The 18,192-nt window shown below is 46.1% G+C and overlaps 1 protein-coding gene across 1 annotated transcript in view; it reads left to right on the forward strand.

Annotated features, from left to right (window-relative positions):
• The first annotated feature begins 1,942 nt into the window (after positions 1-1,942).
• Positions 1,943-18,192, forward strand: part of ADCY9 (adenylate cyclase 9) — a 106,776-nt gene continuing 90,526 nt past the window's right edge. Inside the window, exon 1 of the mRNA XM_063935023.1 lies at positions 1,943-4,437. Within this exon, the coding sequence (XP_063791093.1) occupies positions 2,763-4,437 (1,675 nt within the window). The 5' untranslated portion in view covers positions 1,943-2,762. The remainder of the gene's footprint in view (positions 4,438-18,192) is intronic.

Raw genomic sequence — 18,192 nt, forward strand, 5'->3', positions numbered from 1 at the left:
TACACTTACACCGGGGGACACATGCTCTGTGCGCCTCTGTACGCTCACACTGGGGACGCATGCTCTGTGTGTCTCTGTACACTTACACCGGGGGACACATGCTCTGTGCGCCTCTGTATGCTCACACTGGGGACGCATGCTCTGTGTGTCTCTGTACACTTACACCGGGGGACACATGCTCTGTGTTCCTCTGTACGCTCACACTGGGGACGCATGCTCTGTGTGTCTCTGTACACTTACACTGGGGGACACATGCTCTGTGCGCCTCTGTACGCTCACACTGGGGACGCATGCTATGTGTGTCTCTGTACACTTACACCGAGGGACACATGCTCTGTGCGACTTTTTAGCAGCTTAGATGTATGCGCAGTATCGGGCAATGAGTAGACAATAGGAAGCGTTATAGGTCGCCTTCTCTGTCAGTTCATTCCTACATGGGACAGCAGTGTGAGTGAGAGTGTATGTGCTTTCTCTGTTTCAGTGAATCAGAAGTTTGCATGGACAAAAACATTAATAAACACAACAAAGCCATTTAGGTGCCTACTCGTTTGTCGGCCCTCATTCCGAGTTGTTCGCTCGCAAGCTGCTTTTAGCAGCTTTGCACACGCTAAGCCGCCGCCTACTGGGAGTGAATCTTAGCTTATCAAAATTGCAAACGAAAGATTAGCAGAATTGCGAATAGACACTTCTTAGCAGTTTCTGAGTAGCTCCAGACTTACTCGGCAACTGCGATCAGTTCAGTCAGTTTCGTTCCTGGTTTGACATCACAAACACTCCCAGCGTTCGGCCAGACACTCCTCCGTTTCTCCAGCCACTCCCGCGTTTTTCCCAGAAACGGTAGCGTTTTTTCGCACACACCCATAAAACGGCCAGTTTCCGCCCAGAAACACCCACTTCCTGTCAATCACACTACGATCACCAGAACGAAGAAAAAACCTTGTAATGCCGTGAGTAAAATACCTAACTGCATAGCAAATTTACTTGGCGCAGTCGCAGTGCGGACATTACGCATGCGCATTAGCGACTAATCGCTCCGTTGCGAGAAAAATATAACGAACGAACAACTCGGAATGACCCCTGTCATCCTTACACTGATCTCACATTTGCTAGTCCAGAGGTCCCCAAACTCGGTCCTAAAGGCACCACAACGGTCCAGGTTTTAAGTATATCCATGTCTCAGCAAAGATGGTTAAATCATATTGACTGAGATACTATGCTTGGCTACAGGTGACTTGATTAGCACCTCAGTCAATTTGATGTAACCATCTGTGCTGAGACATGGATATACTTGGGTTCCCTGAGGACCGCGTTTGGGAACCTATGGTCTAGCATATGACTTTTGTGAAAATTAACCAAATCTAATAACCTGAATATGACTTTATAACAATCATGCATTCATAATGCTCGTGAACCCCAAGTCTGTGAACATAGCGGGTGCGCCGGAGGGTAACACAACTCTAATTAGACTAAGAAAAACTAGATAGTATCTGACTCAAGATAATCAGAAAAAAAAAAAAACAGAATGTTAGATTTTTTTTTATGCCAATTGTCCCAGCCATTTGAAATAATCCACCTGTGCACAAGCAGGGATGTACTGTATCTGGGCCAGATACAGTACATAATATCAGAGAGAGGGAGACTGTACGACTGCATTTGGATGAATTATAGGAAGGGGAGACATCGCCTGGGAATGACCTACGTAATCTTCCCAGACAGAAATGACTGTGTAACATCACACAGGACTGTCCAGTTCTTCTCCCCCTGCCTCCCAAAGCCTCATCCTGCATCCATGGCATGTTCTCCTCATCCACCCTCTTTTCCCCTTGAAATCCCATAACTATGGCTCTTTTCCCTCAGCCTCTACCCCTTTCCCATCTCCCTCTCCCCTCCCTCCCCTCTCTGCTCGGCCCCCCCTCTGTCTCTCCTCCTCCTAACCCCCCTCCCTGCTCAGCCCAGCATAGAAAAAGCAGCCAGGAAAGAGAGAGAGAGGAGAGAGCGGCCTGTCTGTGAGCTGGTGAGAGGAGAGGCTCCCTCATGGCTGGAGAAGGAAAGCAAGAGCCCCAGAGCGCCCCTCTATGTACCCCTGCCACCAACAAGGAGAGGGGCACCCTGGCCTGTTGGGAACACAGGGAGTGAAGGGGAGGCTGCTGTTCCCACTGCAAAAGCCACTATCCAGGAGGGAGAGAGGATTGCATTCAACACCCACCATTGGAATAACACCCCAAAAGAGGAGGGGTATTGGGCTAACTCAGATAAAGGTGCATCTGCCCTTGGTTTCCCTGCAGTAACACCGCCTGTCATGCTGTCCCAGCAGCCCGTGATTATTTTCCCATGAAAGATGGAGCCCCCCAGGGTGGATGGAACATATAGATTATTGTCTCCCTTGGGACTGACAGCACTCACTGAGCAATTCCTAAATATTTACAGAAGGCAGGGGGAGGGAGATGGTAGGCTGCAGCAGGTTCCACAGCCTCCAGCGGTGCCTCTGATGTCCTAAATGTACCTACTAATGTATGGACTGCATTGCCTTCCTCTGCTGTGGACCGTCAGGAGAGATCTGCACCCGCTCTGAATGACTGTACTTGGCTGCCAGTGCTACTTTGCATGGAGGTACAAGTGTGTGCCGCCTCAGGCAGGCTGGGAGCTGTCAGGAGACTCAGGAACCTTCTGCTGGTCTGTAGCTGAAGGATAGCTTCCCTGCTGGAGGGTACAGGCTGGAAAGAAGACAAAAAAAAGTCCCAGGCAAAGTATATACTGATAACATGGCCTCCCCCGTGAACCAGCAGCTGCTACATCACACGGAGGTGAGATGTGATGGCAGCGGAGACTGTAGCAGTGTGACTGTGAAAATTAACAGGCAGCAGAACCAAGGATCCTCCAGACGTTGCAAATACAGCATATCCTCCAGCTGTAGCTCGGGGGAGTCTGGAGTGAAGAAAGGTGGGGGGACCGGGGGTGCTCGGAGGCAGAAGAAGCTCCCTCAGCTTTTTGAAAGGTCCACGTCTAACTGGTGGAACCCAAAATTCGATTCCAGTAACCTAGAGGAGGCCTGTGTGGAGAGATGCTTCCCGCAAACACAGCGCAGGTTCCGCTATGCTCTTTTGTACCTCTCTGTGTCTGGGCTCCTGTGGAGCATCTACTTTGGCATCCATACAAAGTCCAAACTGATTGCTCACCTTGTACCAACTTTGAGCTTCCTGGTGGTGTGCCTAAGCTTCTTTTTCTTTACCTTCACCAAACCTTATTCCCGACACTGCACAGTGGTCTCCATGGTTGTCACAATTCTGGTCTTTGCTCTCACGTTGGCCTCGCAGTTCCAGGCATTGACCCCCGAAGCTGCCGCTGATGGACTCTCAAACTTTACCTCCCTCCCACCTACGGGTTCCACTTCTTGCTTATCCCAGATTGGCAGCTTTTCCATATGTGTGGAGGTTCTACTATTGCTCTACACAGTCATGCACCTGCCCCTGTACCTCAGTGCCTGCCTTGGGGTGGCATACTCTATTCTGTTTGAGACCTTCGGATACCATTTTCGCGATGAAGGGTGTTTTGCTCCTTTGGTGGGTAGGATGGCCCATTGGGAACTGCTCAGCAAAGCTCTGCTGCACGTCTGCATTCACGCCATAGGAATGCACCTGTTCATAATGTCTGAGGTTCGATCCCGCAGCACTTTCTTAAAGGTTGGCCAGTCCATTATGCACGGCAAAGACCTAGAAGTGGAGAAGGCCCTCAAAGAAAGGATGATTCACTCTGTCATGCCAAGGATCATCGCCGATGACCTAATGAAGCAGGGCGATGATGAGAGTGAGAACTCTGTCAAGCGCCACTCGGCCTCTAGCCCCAAGAGTCGCAAGAAGAAGTCCTCTATCCAAAAGACTCCCATAGTCTTCAGGCCTTTCAAGATGCAGAGGATAGAACAAGTCAGCATCCTTTTTGCAGATATTGTAGGGTTCACCAAAATGAGTGCCAACAAATCTGCCCATGCCCTAGTGGGACTTCTCAATGACTTATTTGGCCGCTTTGACCGGCTCTGTGAGGAGACGAAGTGTGAGAAAATCAGCACCCTGGGCGACTGCTACTACTGTGTGGCAGGATGCCCCGAGCCACGGACCGATCACGCCTACTGCTGCATTGAGATGGGTCTTGGGATGATTAAGGCAATTGAGCAGTTCTGCCAGGAAAAGAAGGAAATGGTCAACATGCGTGTCGGTGTCCATACTGGCACGGTTCTATGTGGCATCCTTGGTATGAGAAGGTTCAAATTTGATGTGTGGTCAAATGACGTCAACCTTGCCAATCTTATGGAGCAGTTGGGAGTTGCTGGTAAAGTGCACATTTCGGAGAAAACCGCAAAGTACCTGGATGACCGCTACTTGATGGAAGACAGTCTGGTGGTGGAGCGTGTGGGACAGATCGTAGCGGCTGATCAACTTAAAGGTAAAATCAAATCCATAGAAAGAGCTGTAGCATGAGGCCCTACAGTACAGGAGCATGCATATACTGCTACTTGCTGTATGCTATTAACTAAAACACTCTTCATCTTTCCAAAAATAAAATCCCATCTTCAGAAATAATAACTTGATTTGCAGCAAAGGGATCTACAGTATAATAAGTGGCAGAAGGTTGCCTAGAATTTCATTACGTGGAAGTTAATGCCACACGATCTTAATAGAATTAACTTGGATTATGGTTTCAACCCAGATTTTAGACACATTTCCTTTCATATTCCACAATGGTATGCTTAAGTATTGTAGTATCACTTAATTAAGATAATACATAATCAGTTTGATCATTGACACGATCAAGTTTCACATGTAATGTGTTTTCAAGAGATCATCCATTAATAGTAGTTATATAAAGAACATGACCTGTGTTGATAATCTGCAATCAAGAAATCTCTGTATATTAAATCAAATCCCAGCACAGTCTAATCCTGTCCTGATTATCTGCAGCCAGGAGATCCGCTGTATATTATATATAATCCCAGCACTCTTTGATTCTGTCCTGATAATCTGCAGTCAGGAGATTGCTGTATAGTATATATAATCCCAGCACTAATTGATCCTGTCCTGATAATCTTCAGTCTGGAGATTGCTGTTTATTATATATAACCCCAGCACTAACTGTCCCATCTTGATAATCTGCAGTCTGGAGATTGCTGTATATTGTATATAATCCGAGCACTAATTGATCCTGTTTTGATCATTTGCAGTCAGGAGATCACTGTGTATCACTGTATGATTCGGTCCTTATAATCTGCAGTCAGGCTATCACTGTATATTATATATAATCCCAACACTGTGTGATCCTGTAATGATAATCTGCAGTCAGGCTATCACTGTATATTATATATAATCCCAACACTGTGTGATCCTGTCCTGATAATCTGCAGTCAGGCTATCACTGTATATTATATATAATACCAACACTGTGTGATCCTGTCCTGATAATCTGCAGTCAGGTTATCACTGTATATTATATATAATCCCAACACTGTGTGATCCTGTCCTCATAATCTGCAGTCTGGAGACTGCTGTATATTACATATAATCCCAGCACTAACTGATCCTGTCCTGATAATCTGCAGTCAGGAGATCACTGTGTATCACTGTCTGATTCGGTCCTGATAATCTGCATTCAGGCTATCACTGTATATTATATATAATCCCAACACTGTGTGATCCTGTAATGATAATCTGCAGTCAGGCAATCACTGTATATTATATATAATCCCAACACTGTGTGATCCTGTCCTGATAATCTGCAGTCAGGCAATCACTGTATATTATATATAATCCCAACACTGTGTGATCCTGTACTGATAATCTGCAGTCAGGCTATCACTGTATATTATATATAATCCCAACACTGTGTGATCCTGTACTGATAATCTGCAGTCAGGCAATCACTGTATATTATATATAATCCCAACACTGTGTGATCCTGTCCTGATAATCTGAAATCATGGGATTACAGTATATTATATATAAAACCAACACTGTGTGATCCTGTCCTGATAATCTGCAGTCAGGCTATCACTGTATATTAAATATAATCCAAGCACTGTATGATCCTGTACTGATAATCTGTAGTCAGGCTATCACTGTATATTATATATAATCCCAACACTGTGTGATCCTGTACTGATAATCTGCAATCAGGAGATTGCGGTATATTATATATAATCCCAGCACTGTGTGATCCTGTCCTGATAATCTGCAGTCAGGCTATCACTGTATATTAAATATAATCCAAGCACTGTATGATCCTGTACTGATAATCTGCAGTCAGGCTATCACGGTATATTATATATACAGGTTGAGTATCCCATATCCAAATATTCCGAAATACGGAATATTCCGAAATACGGACTTTTTTGAGTGAGAGTGAGATAGTGAAACCTTTGTTTTCTGATGGCTCAATGTACACAAACTTTGTTTAATACACAAAGTTATTAAAAATATTGTATTAAATGACCTTCAGGCTGTGTGTATAAGGTGTATATGACACATAAATGAATTGTGTGATTGTACACACACTTTGTTTACTGTACAAAGTTATAAAAAATATTGGCTAAAATGACCTTCAGGCTGTGTGTATAAGGTGTATATGAAACATAAATGCATTCTGTGCTTATAATTAGGTCCCATCACCATGATATCTCATTATGGTATGCAATTATTCCAAAATACGGAAAAATCCGATATCCAAAATACCTCTGGTCCCAAGCATTTTGGATAAGGGATACTCAACCTGTAATCCCAGCACTGTGTGATCCTGTCCTGATAATCTGCAGTCAGGCAATCACTGTATATTATATATAATCCCAACATTGTGTGATCCTGTACTGATAATCTGCAGTCAGGCTATCACTGTATATTATATATAATCCCAACACTGTGTGATCCTGTACTGATAATCTGCAGTCAGGCCATCACTGTATATTATATATAATCCCAACACTGTGTGATCCTGTACTGATAATCTGCAGTCAGGCTATCACTGTATATTATATATAATCCCAACACTGTGTGATCCTGTACTGATAATCTGCAGTCAGGCTATCACTGTATATTATATATAATCCCAACACTGTGTGATCCTGTCCTGATAATCTGCAGTCAGGCTATCACTGTATATTATATATAATCCAAGCACTGTGTGATCCTGTCCTGATAATCTGCAGTCAGGCTATCACTGTATATTATATATAATCCCATCACTGTGTGATACTGTCCTGATAATCTGCAGTCAGGAGATCACGGTATATTATATATAATCCCAACACTGTGTGATCCTGTCCTGATAATATGCAGTCAGGCAATCACTGTATATTATATATAATCCAAGCACTGTGTGATCCTGTCCAGATAATCTGCAATCAGGAGATCCACTGTATATTATATATAATCCCAGCACTGTGTGATCCTGTCCTCATATAAGGAGAGCATTCACAGAGCTTCGTTGTGCCCCTGTTGATAGGTTAAAGTGAACAGGGAAGTGTCCCCGTGCCACACGGGAGGAATTAAACTAATGTTACATGCCATGTTTTCTGGCCGTAATGGCTCACATGCGACAGGGGAAGAACGTGGCCCCATTTATTTCATTTGTTACCACTGCATTGATTAATTACTATTAATACTAGCAGTTTTCCGACTTATCTGTGGTAAGGAAAGGCAATTTATCTGAGGTTTTGCAGCGTTCGCAGAGCCTGCAGCGAGCGCTATGGGCGGAACGGGTGGGAGACGTTCTGGAGCCGGCGCACAAACAGTTAAACCACCAGCATTAAAGGCCATTTAGGTCTTGTGTATCCCATGCATTATACACTGATTTCCTGTGCTCTCAACTAGAAGCCATTTACTTGTGGTTATATTACACACTTATTACGCAAGCAGGCAGACATGTCCGGGAGCAAAGCTTTATACATCATATCATTATAGTTGTGTTTAACACAAAGCAATTCTAACAACGATTACCAAAGCAACGTGTGAGCCAATGTATCACAGCCACATTCATGTCCTATCAGTGCGTCTAGTACAGGCCTCGGACGCTGCGTTGTGTGCAGGCTGCCTGTGCGTTGCGCTCACCCTGCGCAGAGGCAGCATTTCTGCAGCAAACCTCCTGGATCACTGACCACTTGGTAAAATAGATCTTTAATACTCTTAGGCTTGTAAGTAAATGGAGGAAGGATTTTACAAGAGTTCACTGATCCTGAACATTGGCTGCAGTAGTGCTGCATTCACGTCACGGTGAACGCAGCTTTCACACAACATAAGAAAGAGCTGAGCCCTGTAACTTTCCCCGGAGTCCTAATCGCATTTTCCTTTGCTTATGAATTGAACTGGTTGGAAATATCGATCTGTGTTGACTTTACGGGACATTTTATTTTATATCGCCAGGACTGTTCACTACCTCACAGTGGTCCTGACGCAGTCTGTATAGTAATGCCGCACTCAATAGGCGTCCCACTGGCCGCGGCGTGAATCCGGCGATGTGCGCACCATCGGATAATAGATCAACCCTATGATTGCTCGGAATGTCTTATGGTACTTGGCTGCCTCTTTAGTGTGACTGGTTATCCCGGCGTTTTTTTTAAAACCGGTAGTTGATAAATATGGAGGTTTTTATCCTTTACTGTTTCAAAATCGTGACAGCAATTTGTATTACCACGGTTTCCAAAATTTCATATCTGCTGTTTTTCTGCGGCTTTTCCTTTAGTAAATCCGGCAGTATGAAAACCGCAGAAAACATGGCGTGAAAGAAGCGGCTTTATCAAACCTCCCTTTAGTACATTTCTTCTCAAGTCTTCTCAATTCTTTGACTGTTGTTTTTGCATGAAATAAACCCGTGCCTTCTAATTTCTGGGATTTTCCACACCTGATTATATCTTTCATTTTATCGTATTACTTGGCCAAAAGAGAACAAAAATAAAGCGCAGGAGGAATTTTCTGTTCGTGGACAGCAGATTTCTTTCTGCACCCAACAAATGTGGAAGTAATTAGTCCATCTCTTAGCTATGGTCATTTATAATAATTCTATTATTGTCAAATGGCTACTTAATGTTAACGGAACTTTAATCTTCTTTGACTTCTCCCCTCAGCCCAATCTTGTTTGACCTCTCCATCAACGCCATCTTGTTTGACCTCTCCATCAACGCCATCTTGTTTGACTTCTGCCATCAGACCCATCTTGTCTGACCCATCACCTCAACTTAATCTAGTTTGACTTTTCCACCCAGCCATTTTGACTCCTCAATCGAATCTTGTTTGACATCTCATCAATAATTTGTCCTCTCATCTCAGCCCATAGTGCTGGATCTCTCAATTAAGCCCAAGCTTAGCTGACTTCTAAAACCAGCCTTATTGGTGGGAATTCATTTTGCTGCTGGGCATTAATGGTAGTTTAGACATAGCATGGTTTTTTTTGCAAGGGAGAATTTGCGATTCCGCCTATCCAGAACGGCACAGCATGTCGATGCGGGAATTGAATTCCCCTCAATATATTTGAGCCCTCATCCACAGACCTAACTTGTTTGACCTGTCACCTCAGACAGATCTGGTTTGACCTCTCACAAAGCCCTGTCCTGTTTGATGTCTCACCTCAGCTATGCTTCTCCTTTCTTTAAACTGTTGTCATAACATGGAGATAATTTACATAATTGGTGCCCTGTTTAGAAAACACATTGAAAGCAATGTTATCATGATCATATAAGGTTATAACAACGTTCTCAGTTGATAGTTAAACTACCTCAGTTGATGGCTGAATACATGCAGCTTTACTGACACTCATAGCTCATAGTTAGTGATTTTCTAAATAGAAATCCATCTTAAAAATAATGTTTTGTTTGAATATAGTTTTCTTTTTTTTTTTATAGACAGTCATTACTGCAATCTGATTGCTAGTGTTTAAAGCAGGTGCTTGACCTGGGAACTAGTGTATGATAGGTCTGCCAGTCCTGTGACTGGCGTATGGTAGGTCTACCAATCTGGTGCCTAGTGTATGGTAGGTCTACCAATCTGGTGCCTAGTTTATGGTAGGTCTACCAATCCGGTGACTGGTGTATGGTAGGTGTACCAATCTGGTGACTGGTGTATGGTAGGTCTACCAATCCGGTGACTGGTGTATGGTAGGTCTACCAGTCCGGTGACTGGTGTATGGTAGGTCAACCAATCCGGTGACTGGTGTATGGTAGGTCTACCAATCCGGTGACTGGTGTATGGTAGGTGTACCAATCTGGTGACTGGTGTATGGTAGGTCTACCAATCCGGTGACTGGTGTATGGTAGGTCTACCAGTCCGGTGACTGGTGTATGGTAGGTCAACCAATCCGGTGACTGGTGTATGGTAGGTCTACCAATCTACTGCCTAGTATATGACAGGGCTGACAATCTGGTTACTAGTTTCTGATAGGGCCTCCAGTCTGGTGATTAGTATATGATAGGCCTGCGAATCTTTTGACTCGTATGTTATAGGGCCACCAATCCAATGCCTAGTGTCTGAAAGGGCCAAAAGTCAGGGACTAGTGTATGATAGGTCTGCCAGTCTGGTGCCTAGTGCATGATAGACCTACCAATCTGTTGGCTAGTGTCTGATAGGGCCACCAATCCGATGCCTAGTGTCTGATAGGGCCACAAATTGGTGGCTAGTGTATGGTAGGGCCTGTCAATCTGGCGCCTAGTGTATGAAAGACCTGCCAATCTGGTGCCTAGTGTGTAACCCCTGATACTCCAATGGGCAGATAGTTTACAGCCCTACCCACTGACCCTTATATATATAAACGAGTTGTAGTTATGTGACCGGCGGTCAGGAGACCGCTGGTCACAATACCGGCACCTACATCCCGCCCCTTCTGCATGCCGACCAACAGGGACTATTCCCACTCGTGGTTTTCCTGCAACACCCATAGAGTGGACATAGAACCTGTGACGAGCGCAGCTCGCCACCGAGCCTGCAAGGGGCTTCGTTGCACTTGCCTCCCCGCCGGGCATCTAAATGCCGTCGGTATTGAGAGCGCCGGTCCCACATACCCAACCCTATATAAACCGTGAAGGCTTCTCTCTGCAACATGCTTGTTACTCCCAGGGGACACCACTAGGATCTGTCAGTAAGACCTTGCTCTCAAAATGTACCCAGACACAATGGAGACAAAATAAGCACATCACCGCACAAACTACACCCACATATCACACACAACACTCCTAACCTGTGAAGTGCGAGTCACTCAGATGCATGCATAATCATTTTGCATCAATTAACTAAAAAAACAAACACCATTATCTTGGCTTATCATCCTTATAACATTTAACCCTACATTTAACAGCTTAGAAAAGAAGAAGAAAAGGTATTTTTAACCTGAATGGGAGCGATCACGTTGCCTCCGTCTTACAGATGCTCCAAATAGCCTCTCGTAGCGCGCCAGAGTTCTTGTGACTTCGCTGCGGCAAGCCTCCCTTTTTATCACAATTTGCGTTTTATTCACACGGCTACAACAGCAAGAAGCGACAAAACTACACTGCTCCAGTACACTGACCACATGGAAAAATGCCATATTATCAGAGGAGCTATTACTAACATTAACCAACATTAACCAGTTACTTCTATAACATTGCACAGTAAGCAAGACCAGATTGTTTTTAGCAGAGTTTTCCTAGGCGTAAGCCAGCTCGCTGTGATACTGCCAGCCATGCGTAGAGTAGCAGAGGAGCCGGGTAGAAATGTTCTCTCCGGAGACATAATCGCAGCGTTCTGTATAACAAACCATCCCGTGCCCATATCCCACATGCACTGTGCAAAGCCTGTGTCCTAGCATAGTCAGCGTCGGTATATATCCAGGTGTAACTGATTAAGGGGCTCATTTATAATTGTGGCAATGGGACCAAATAAGCAATCACCTATTCTTATCGCTGCATATCACTGTCATAGGAAATTATTAAGTCCCCACTTATCAAAAACCGCATTCCGGTACAGCAGCTCTGATAAAGGGATGCAGTTAAAATGCCGGATGTCGGGATCCCGGCGTTCAGGATACTGACGCCGATATCCCGCCAGCCGACAATGCCGCCTGCCGGAATCCTGGCGTACTAGGGCTGTTTCCACTCGTGGGTGTCCATACATACATCAGGAGGCAATCACGAGACCGCCTCTTGGGATCCCGTCGTTCACAATGCCGACGCTGGAATCCAAACAGGTGGTGAAATGCCGCCGCCGGAATACCGGCGCCACAGGCTTTTCTCCCTTTATGGGTGTCCACGACACCCATAGAAGGAGAAAATAACCAGTGGCGAGCGCAGAGAGCCCGAAAGGGGCTTTGTAGCACTTACCCTGCTGCCGGCATACTGGTGGCCGGGATCCCGACCGCCGGTAATTAGTATGTATTTCCATACATCTAATACTGGGGCAGATGTATTAACCTGGAGAAGGCATAAGGAAGTGATAAACCAGGGATATGTGCAAGGTGATAAATGCACCAGCCAATCAGCTCCAATATGTAAATTGCCAGGTATGAGCTGATTGGCTGGTGCATTATCACCTTGCACTTATCACCACTTTATCACTTCTTTATGCCTTCTCCAGACAGCACGGATGGTGTAATGGTTAGCATTACTGCATCACAGTACTGACGTCATGGGTTTGATTCCCATCATGTCCCTAACTGTGTGGAGTTTGTATATTCTTCCCGTACTTGTGTGGGTTTCCTCCTCCCACAATCCAAAAATATACTGGTAGGTTAATTGGCTCCCAACAAAATGAACTCTAGTGTGAATGTGTACATGTGATAGGGAATATTGGGGGTCATTCCGAGTTGATCGCTAGCTTCTTTTGTTCGCTGCGCAGCGATTAGGCAAAAAATCGGCACTTCTGCGCATGCGGCGCAATGCGCACGCGCGTCGTACTATTACAACGAACGATGTCGTTTCACACAGGGTCTAGCGAAGCTTTTCAGTCGCACTGCTGACCGCAGAGTGATTGACATGAAGTGGGCGTTTCTGGGTGTTATCTGACAATTTAAGGGAGTGTTCGAAAAAACGCAGGCGTGCCAGGAAAAACGCAGGCGTGGCTGAGCGAACGCAGGGCGTGTTCGTGACGTCAAAACAGGAACTGAACAGTCTGAAGTGATCGCAAGCGCTGAGTAGGTCTGAAGCTACTCTGAAACTGCACAAAATTATTTTGTATCCGCTCTGCGATCCTTTCGTTCGCACTTCTGCTAAGCTAAAATACACTCCCAGAGGGCGGCGGCTTAGCGTTTGCACGGCTGCTAAAAACTGCTAGCGAGCGAACAATTCGGAATGACCCCCATAGAGTGTAAGCTCCACTGGGGCAGGGACTGATGTAAATGGGCAAATATTCTCTGTAAAGTGCTGCAGAATATGTGTGCGCTATATAAATAACTGGTAGTAATAATAATAATAATAATAAATAATACATCTGCCCCACTGTCCTTTTCTGCGGATACGATGTATCTATGCTATATACCCAGTGGTAAATGTTACACATTATTGATTTAATATATATACAGTATATATATATATATATATATACACACACATAAATAATGTGTGTGTGTGTGTGTGTGTGTGTGTGTGTGTGTGTGTGTGTGTGTGTGTGTGTGTGCCAACCTCTTCGCACAGCAAGGAATGATGGCCCTCATTCCGAGTTGATCGGTCGCAAGGCGAATTTAGCAGCTTTGCACACGCTAAGCCGCCGCCTACTGGGAGTGAATCTTAGCTTCTTAAAATTGCGACCGATGTATTCGCATTATTGCGATTACTAACTACTTAGCAGTTTCAGAGTAGCTCCAGACTTACTCTGCCTGTGCGATCATTTCAGTGCTTGTCGTTCCTGGTTGACGTCACAAACACACCCAGCGTTCGCCCAGGCACTCCCACCGTTTCTCCGGCCACTCCTGCGTTTTTTCCGGAAACGGTAGCGTTTTCAGCCACACGCCCCTGAAACGCCGTGTTTCCGCCCAGTAACACCCATTTCCTGTCAATCACATTACGATCGCCGGAGCGAAGAAAAAGCCGTGAGTAAAAATACTTTCTTCATAGTAAAGTTACTTGGCGCAGTCGCAGTGCGAACATTGCGCATGCGTACTAAGCGGATTTTCACTGCGATGCGATGAAAAATACCGAGCGAACAACTCGGAATGAGGGCCGATATAAGATGAGAGGGGTCATGTGCTATATACAGGATAGCTGTAGGATGAATCATGCCATAGAACAGTAACAGAATACAGCACAGTAATAACATGAGGGGTCATGTAATAAATCAGTGATAGGTTCTCCCAAGACAGAAGGGCACCCTTCTGGGTGGAAGGTTGACGTGACAAACGTCCGCATTCAGAATGTCAATACTTGGCATGACGACCATTCAGATTTCGTTGCGGAGGTAAGTATGCCTAACACTGACCGCAGCCTCACCCTTATCACTGCCTAACCCTAACCACTGCAAATAAACTTTGTCTGTTGACATTATGTCATGTTGACACACAGACATTGTTGACATGTTGAATGTCCACAGCAACATTCTCGCGTCAACATTATGAACAGTGATCACAAGGTACTGGAGAAGCAGCCGGAACGCCGACACGTCACAGTCATCACCGCTTATTGAATACCTCCCCTAAAAGTGGAAACGGTGTAGCATGATTTATTTTGACTTTAGGCTTAGGGGAAGATGTACTAAGCAGTGATAAAAGTGGAGAAGTGAGCCAGTGGAGAGGTTGTCCATGGCAACCAACCAGCATTGACGTAACATTTATAATTTGCATACTATAAAATTATACAGAACAGCTGATTGGTTGACATGGGCAACTTCTCCACTTTTATCACTGCTTAGTACATGTCCCCAATTACAAAACAAAACCCGTGCAGTTTCTGTACAGGTGTGTAGCCTTTTACACCCATTGGGGTCGATTCAATTCACCGACAGTTGAATAGCACCGGGAATTAACTCGACTTAACTTAATCTCCGACTTAACTCCCCGCCGCGATGCTGATTCCTGACAGAATCAGCCTTGCGCCGGCTGCGTGGCAGCACTTTCGTCGGATTTCCTCTCTCATCCCCCGGGGGTGAGACAAGAATTCCTGACAATTGAGTGTCACTTGGCGCTGTATTAAATAGCGCCGGGAGCTAAATCCTGGCGCTATTCAACTGTCGGTGAATTGAATCGACCCCATTGTAAATTGCTTTGGCGGCAGCAAAGAAGCGGTCCTGATAAACGTGGCCGGGTATAGCGCCCCCTCCCCGGGGCTCCGTCTGGGGGTAGGGATGCATGTAGTGTTACGTAGACGATATTTCAGGATGCAGCATTCAAATACTCTGGTTATTACAGTGTGTAATGTGTGACTCCGGACAATGTGAGTGGCTTATTGTTTCCTATACTTTCATCTTCTAACTTCTGCTCTGTGTCCTGTGGCTGGCAGAATCCATGTGTTTTACATATGATATTTGTGCCGCCTCCTCCCCCAGCTTCTTCCCTTTCCGCTCCTTTGTGTGCCCATAGTGGTACAAATTAGCAGATACATCGGTTTCCACATGAAGCAAAGGGTGAAGCTGCCCTGCCTGTGTTTGTGGCTGCTAGGCCTTTTGAACGAATGTTTATCTTTTCTTACCACCATTCTAAAGAGAACAAGTGGGGAGTTGCCCACAGCAACCAGTCTGATAAAAGTTAACTGGAATTGCTGCACTTCTGCTCGCACCTCAGGAGGATTTACAGCGCGGCTAACTGATCAGCTCCAGGCACTCATTCCCCGCGCTCCTCGTTTCATTGAATTCCTCCATTGCAAGGATCGATAAACCTCCTCCTTAATATTTATTTTACCTAAAACCACCTCAGGCGCTGTAACATGTTATTAAACTTGCGCAGATAGTTTAAAAGTATCATCTAAAAATGATAAAAGCACTGACTTATACAATGACACATTATATAGGATTGGCTTGTGTACCGCAAGGCTCACACTCTTATACACTGTGCTTAAAATAATAAGCTAAGAGGGATCTCTATTATGGGCGGGCTGTATTAAAATACATCGCCGCCCACCACGATGACAGAGGCCCCGTGCGATACCTGTGAGAAGGATGGCAGGGGATCTCTGTGGGGTCCGTCACCTCCCAGCCCCAGGAGATGTCGTGCTGGGAGTCCCCGGGACTCTCCTTCTCCCCCCTGCAGCCGGAAGGACAAAAGGCTGTGCTGCGGGGGAGGAGGAAGTGGAGGATCGTGGAGCTGCTCCAGGATGCTACCTGGACACAGGTGAGGGGTGGGGCTGGGAGCGGCAGGTGCGGCGCTGGGTGGAGGGTGCGGCGCTGAGCGGCAAGTGCGAAAGAAGCCCATAGGCTTATATAGGGTATCGCCATGAAAAGATGGCGATACCCTCAGCGTCGAAAACCCGGCACCCAGGCTATAGTACATATGAAAATGCGGTAAAACCCCTCAAAGCGGGGGTTTTACCGCATTTTCCCTTTAGTACATCCCGCCCTAACCCTCATAAGAGAACATTAGGGGTAAAATGTAATAGCCTGCGAAAAGCAGGAGGTGCAATACGATTAGACCTCCTTCAGGTTGGTTCGCTATTGAGACAGAAATTGCAATTTTCTCAGAAATGCTTCTGCTATAAAACGCATATGAAGAGCCGCCCGGAAAGGTAAAAGACGCCCACCGTTGCATTCACAAATTTGCGTTTGCATCGCATAACTGTGATGTATACGCAGAAATCAAGTACCATCGACAATTCCGGTCGATCCATGCCTAGGCAAGATATACGCGGTTGCAGTCACGGCGGCGCCATGTTTATCATCGCAGCTGAAGTCAGAAGCACGCCCCGAAAACAGCCATGACGCGTCTACATGTTCCCAACCACTCCCCACAAATGCCACGTAGCCTCTCACAAACGATCACTCATTGCGAATGCATTTCGGCCTTCGCGCACATGTGCAGCCGTCCAAAAATCGGTCGATTTGCAAATTTGCAATTGAAGCTGAATAAGGCCCTTTGTGCCGGATTTTTAAAGCGCCAATCATTTATACGGCAAAAGCAACCTGGTTTTGGCGTGTAAATGACTGCCGCTGTAAAAATCCGGCCAGACTCGCACAAAGGGGGTAATTCAGATCTGATCGCAGCAGCAAATTTATAGCAGGGTAAAAACTGGCTGCTTTATTTTTCTCTAACGTCCTAAGTGGATGCTGGGGACTCCGTAAGGACCATGGGGAATAGCGGCTCCGCAGGAGACTGGGCACATCTAAAGAAAGCTTTAGGACTATCTGGTGTGCACTGGCTCCTCCCCCTATGACCCTCCTCCAAGCCTCAGTTAGATCTCTGTGCCCGAACGAGAAGGGTGCACACTAGGGGCTCTCCTGAGCTTCTTAGTGAAAGTTTTAGTTTAGGTTTTTTATTTTCAGTGAGACCTGCTGGCAACAGGCTCACTGCATCGAGGGACTAAGGGGAGAAGAAGCGAACTCACCTGCGTGCAGAGTGGATTGGGCTTCTTAGGCTACTGGACATTAGCTCCAGAGGGACGATCACAGGCCCAGCCTGGATGGGTCCCGGAGCCGCGCCGCCGGCCCCCTTACAGAGCCAGAAGGCAGAAGAGGTCCGGAAAATCGGCGGCAGAAGACGTCCTGTCTTCAACAAGGTAGCGCACAGCACTGCAGCTGTGCGCCATTGCTCTCAGCACACTTCACACTCCGGTCACTGAGGGTGCAGGGCGCTGGGGGGGGCGCCCTGAGACGCAATAAAAAACACCTTGGATGGCAAAAAATGCATCACATATAGCTCCTGGGCTATATGGATGCATTTAACCCCTGCCAGAATACATAGAAAAACGGGAGATAAGGCCGCCGATAAGGGGGCGGAGCCTATCTCCTCAGCACACTGGCGCCATTTTCCCTCACAGCTCCGTTGGAGGGAAGCTCTCCCCTGCAGTCACTACACTACAGAAAGGGTTAAAAAAGAGAGGGGGGGGGGCACTAATTACGCGCAGTATTAAACATACAGCAGCTATAAAGGGAAAAACACTTAAATAAGGTTATCCCTGTATATATATAGCGCTCTGGTGTGTGCTGGCAAACTCTCCCTCTGTCTCCCCAAAGGGCTAGTGGGGTCCTGTCCTCTATCAGAGCATTCCCTGTGTGTGTGCTGTATGTCGGTACGTTTGTGTCGACATGTATGAGGAGAAAAATGATGTGGAGACGGAGC

The sequence above is a fragment of the Pseudophryne corroboree genome, chromosome 7 (genome assembly GCF_028390025.1).
Source record: "Pseudophryne corroboree isolate aPseCor3 chromosome 7, aPseCor3.hap2, whole genome shotgun sequence".
Classification (NCBI taxonomy): domain Eukaryota; kingdom Metazoa; phylum Chordata; class Amphibia; order Anura; family Myobatrachidae; genus Pseudophryne; species Pseudophryne corroboree.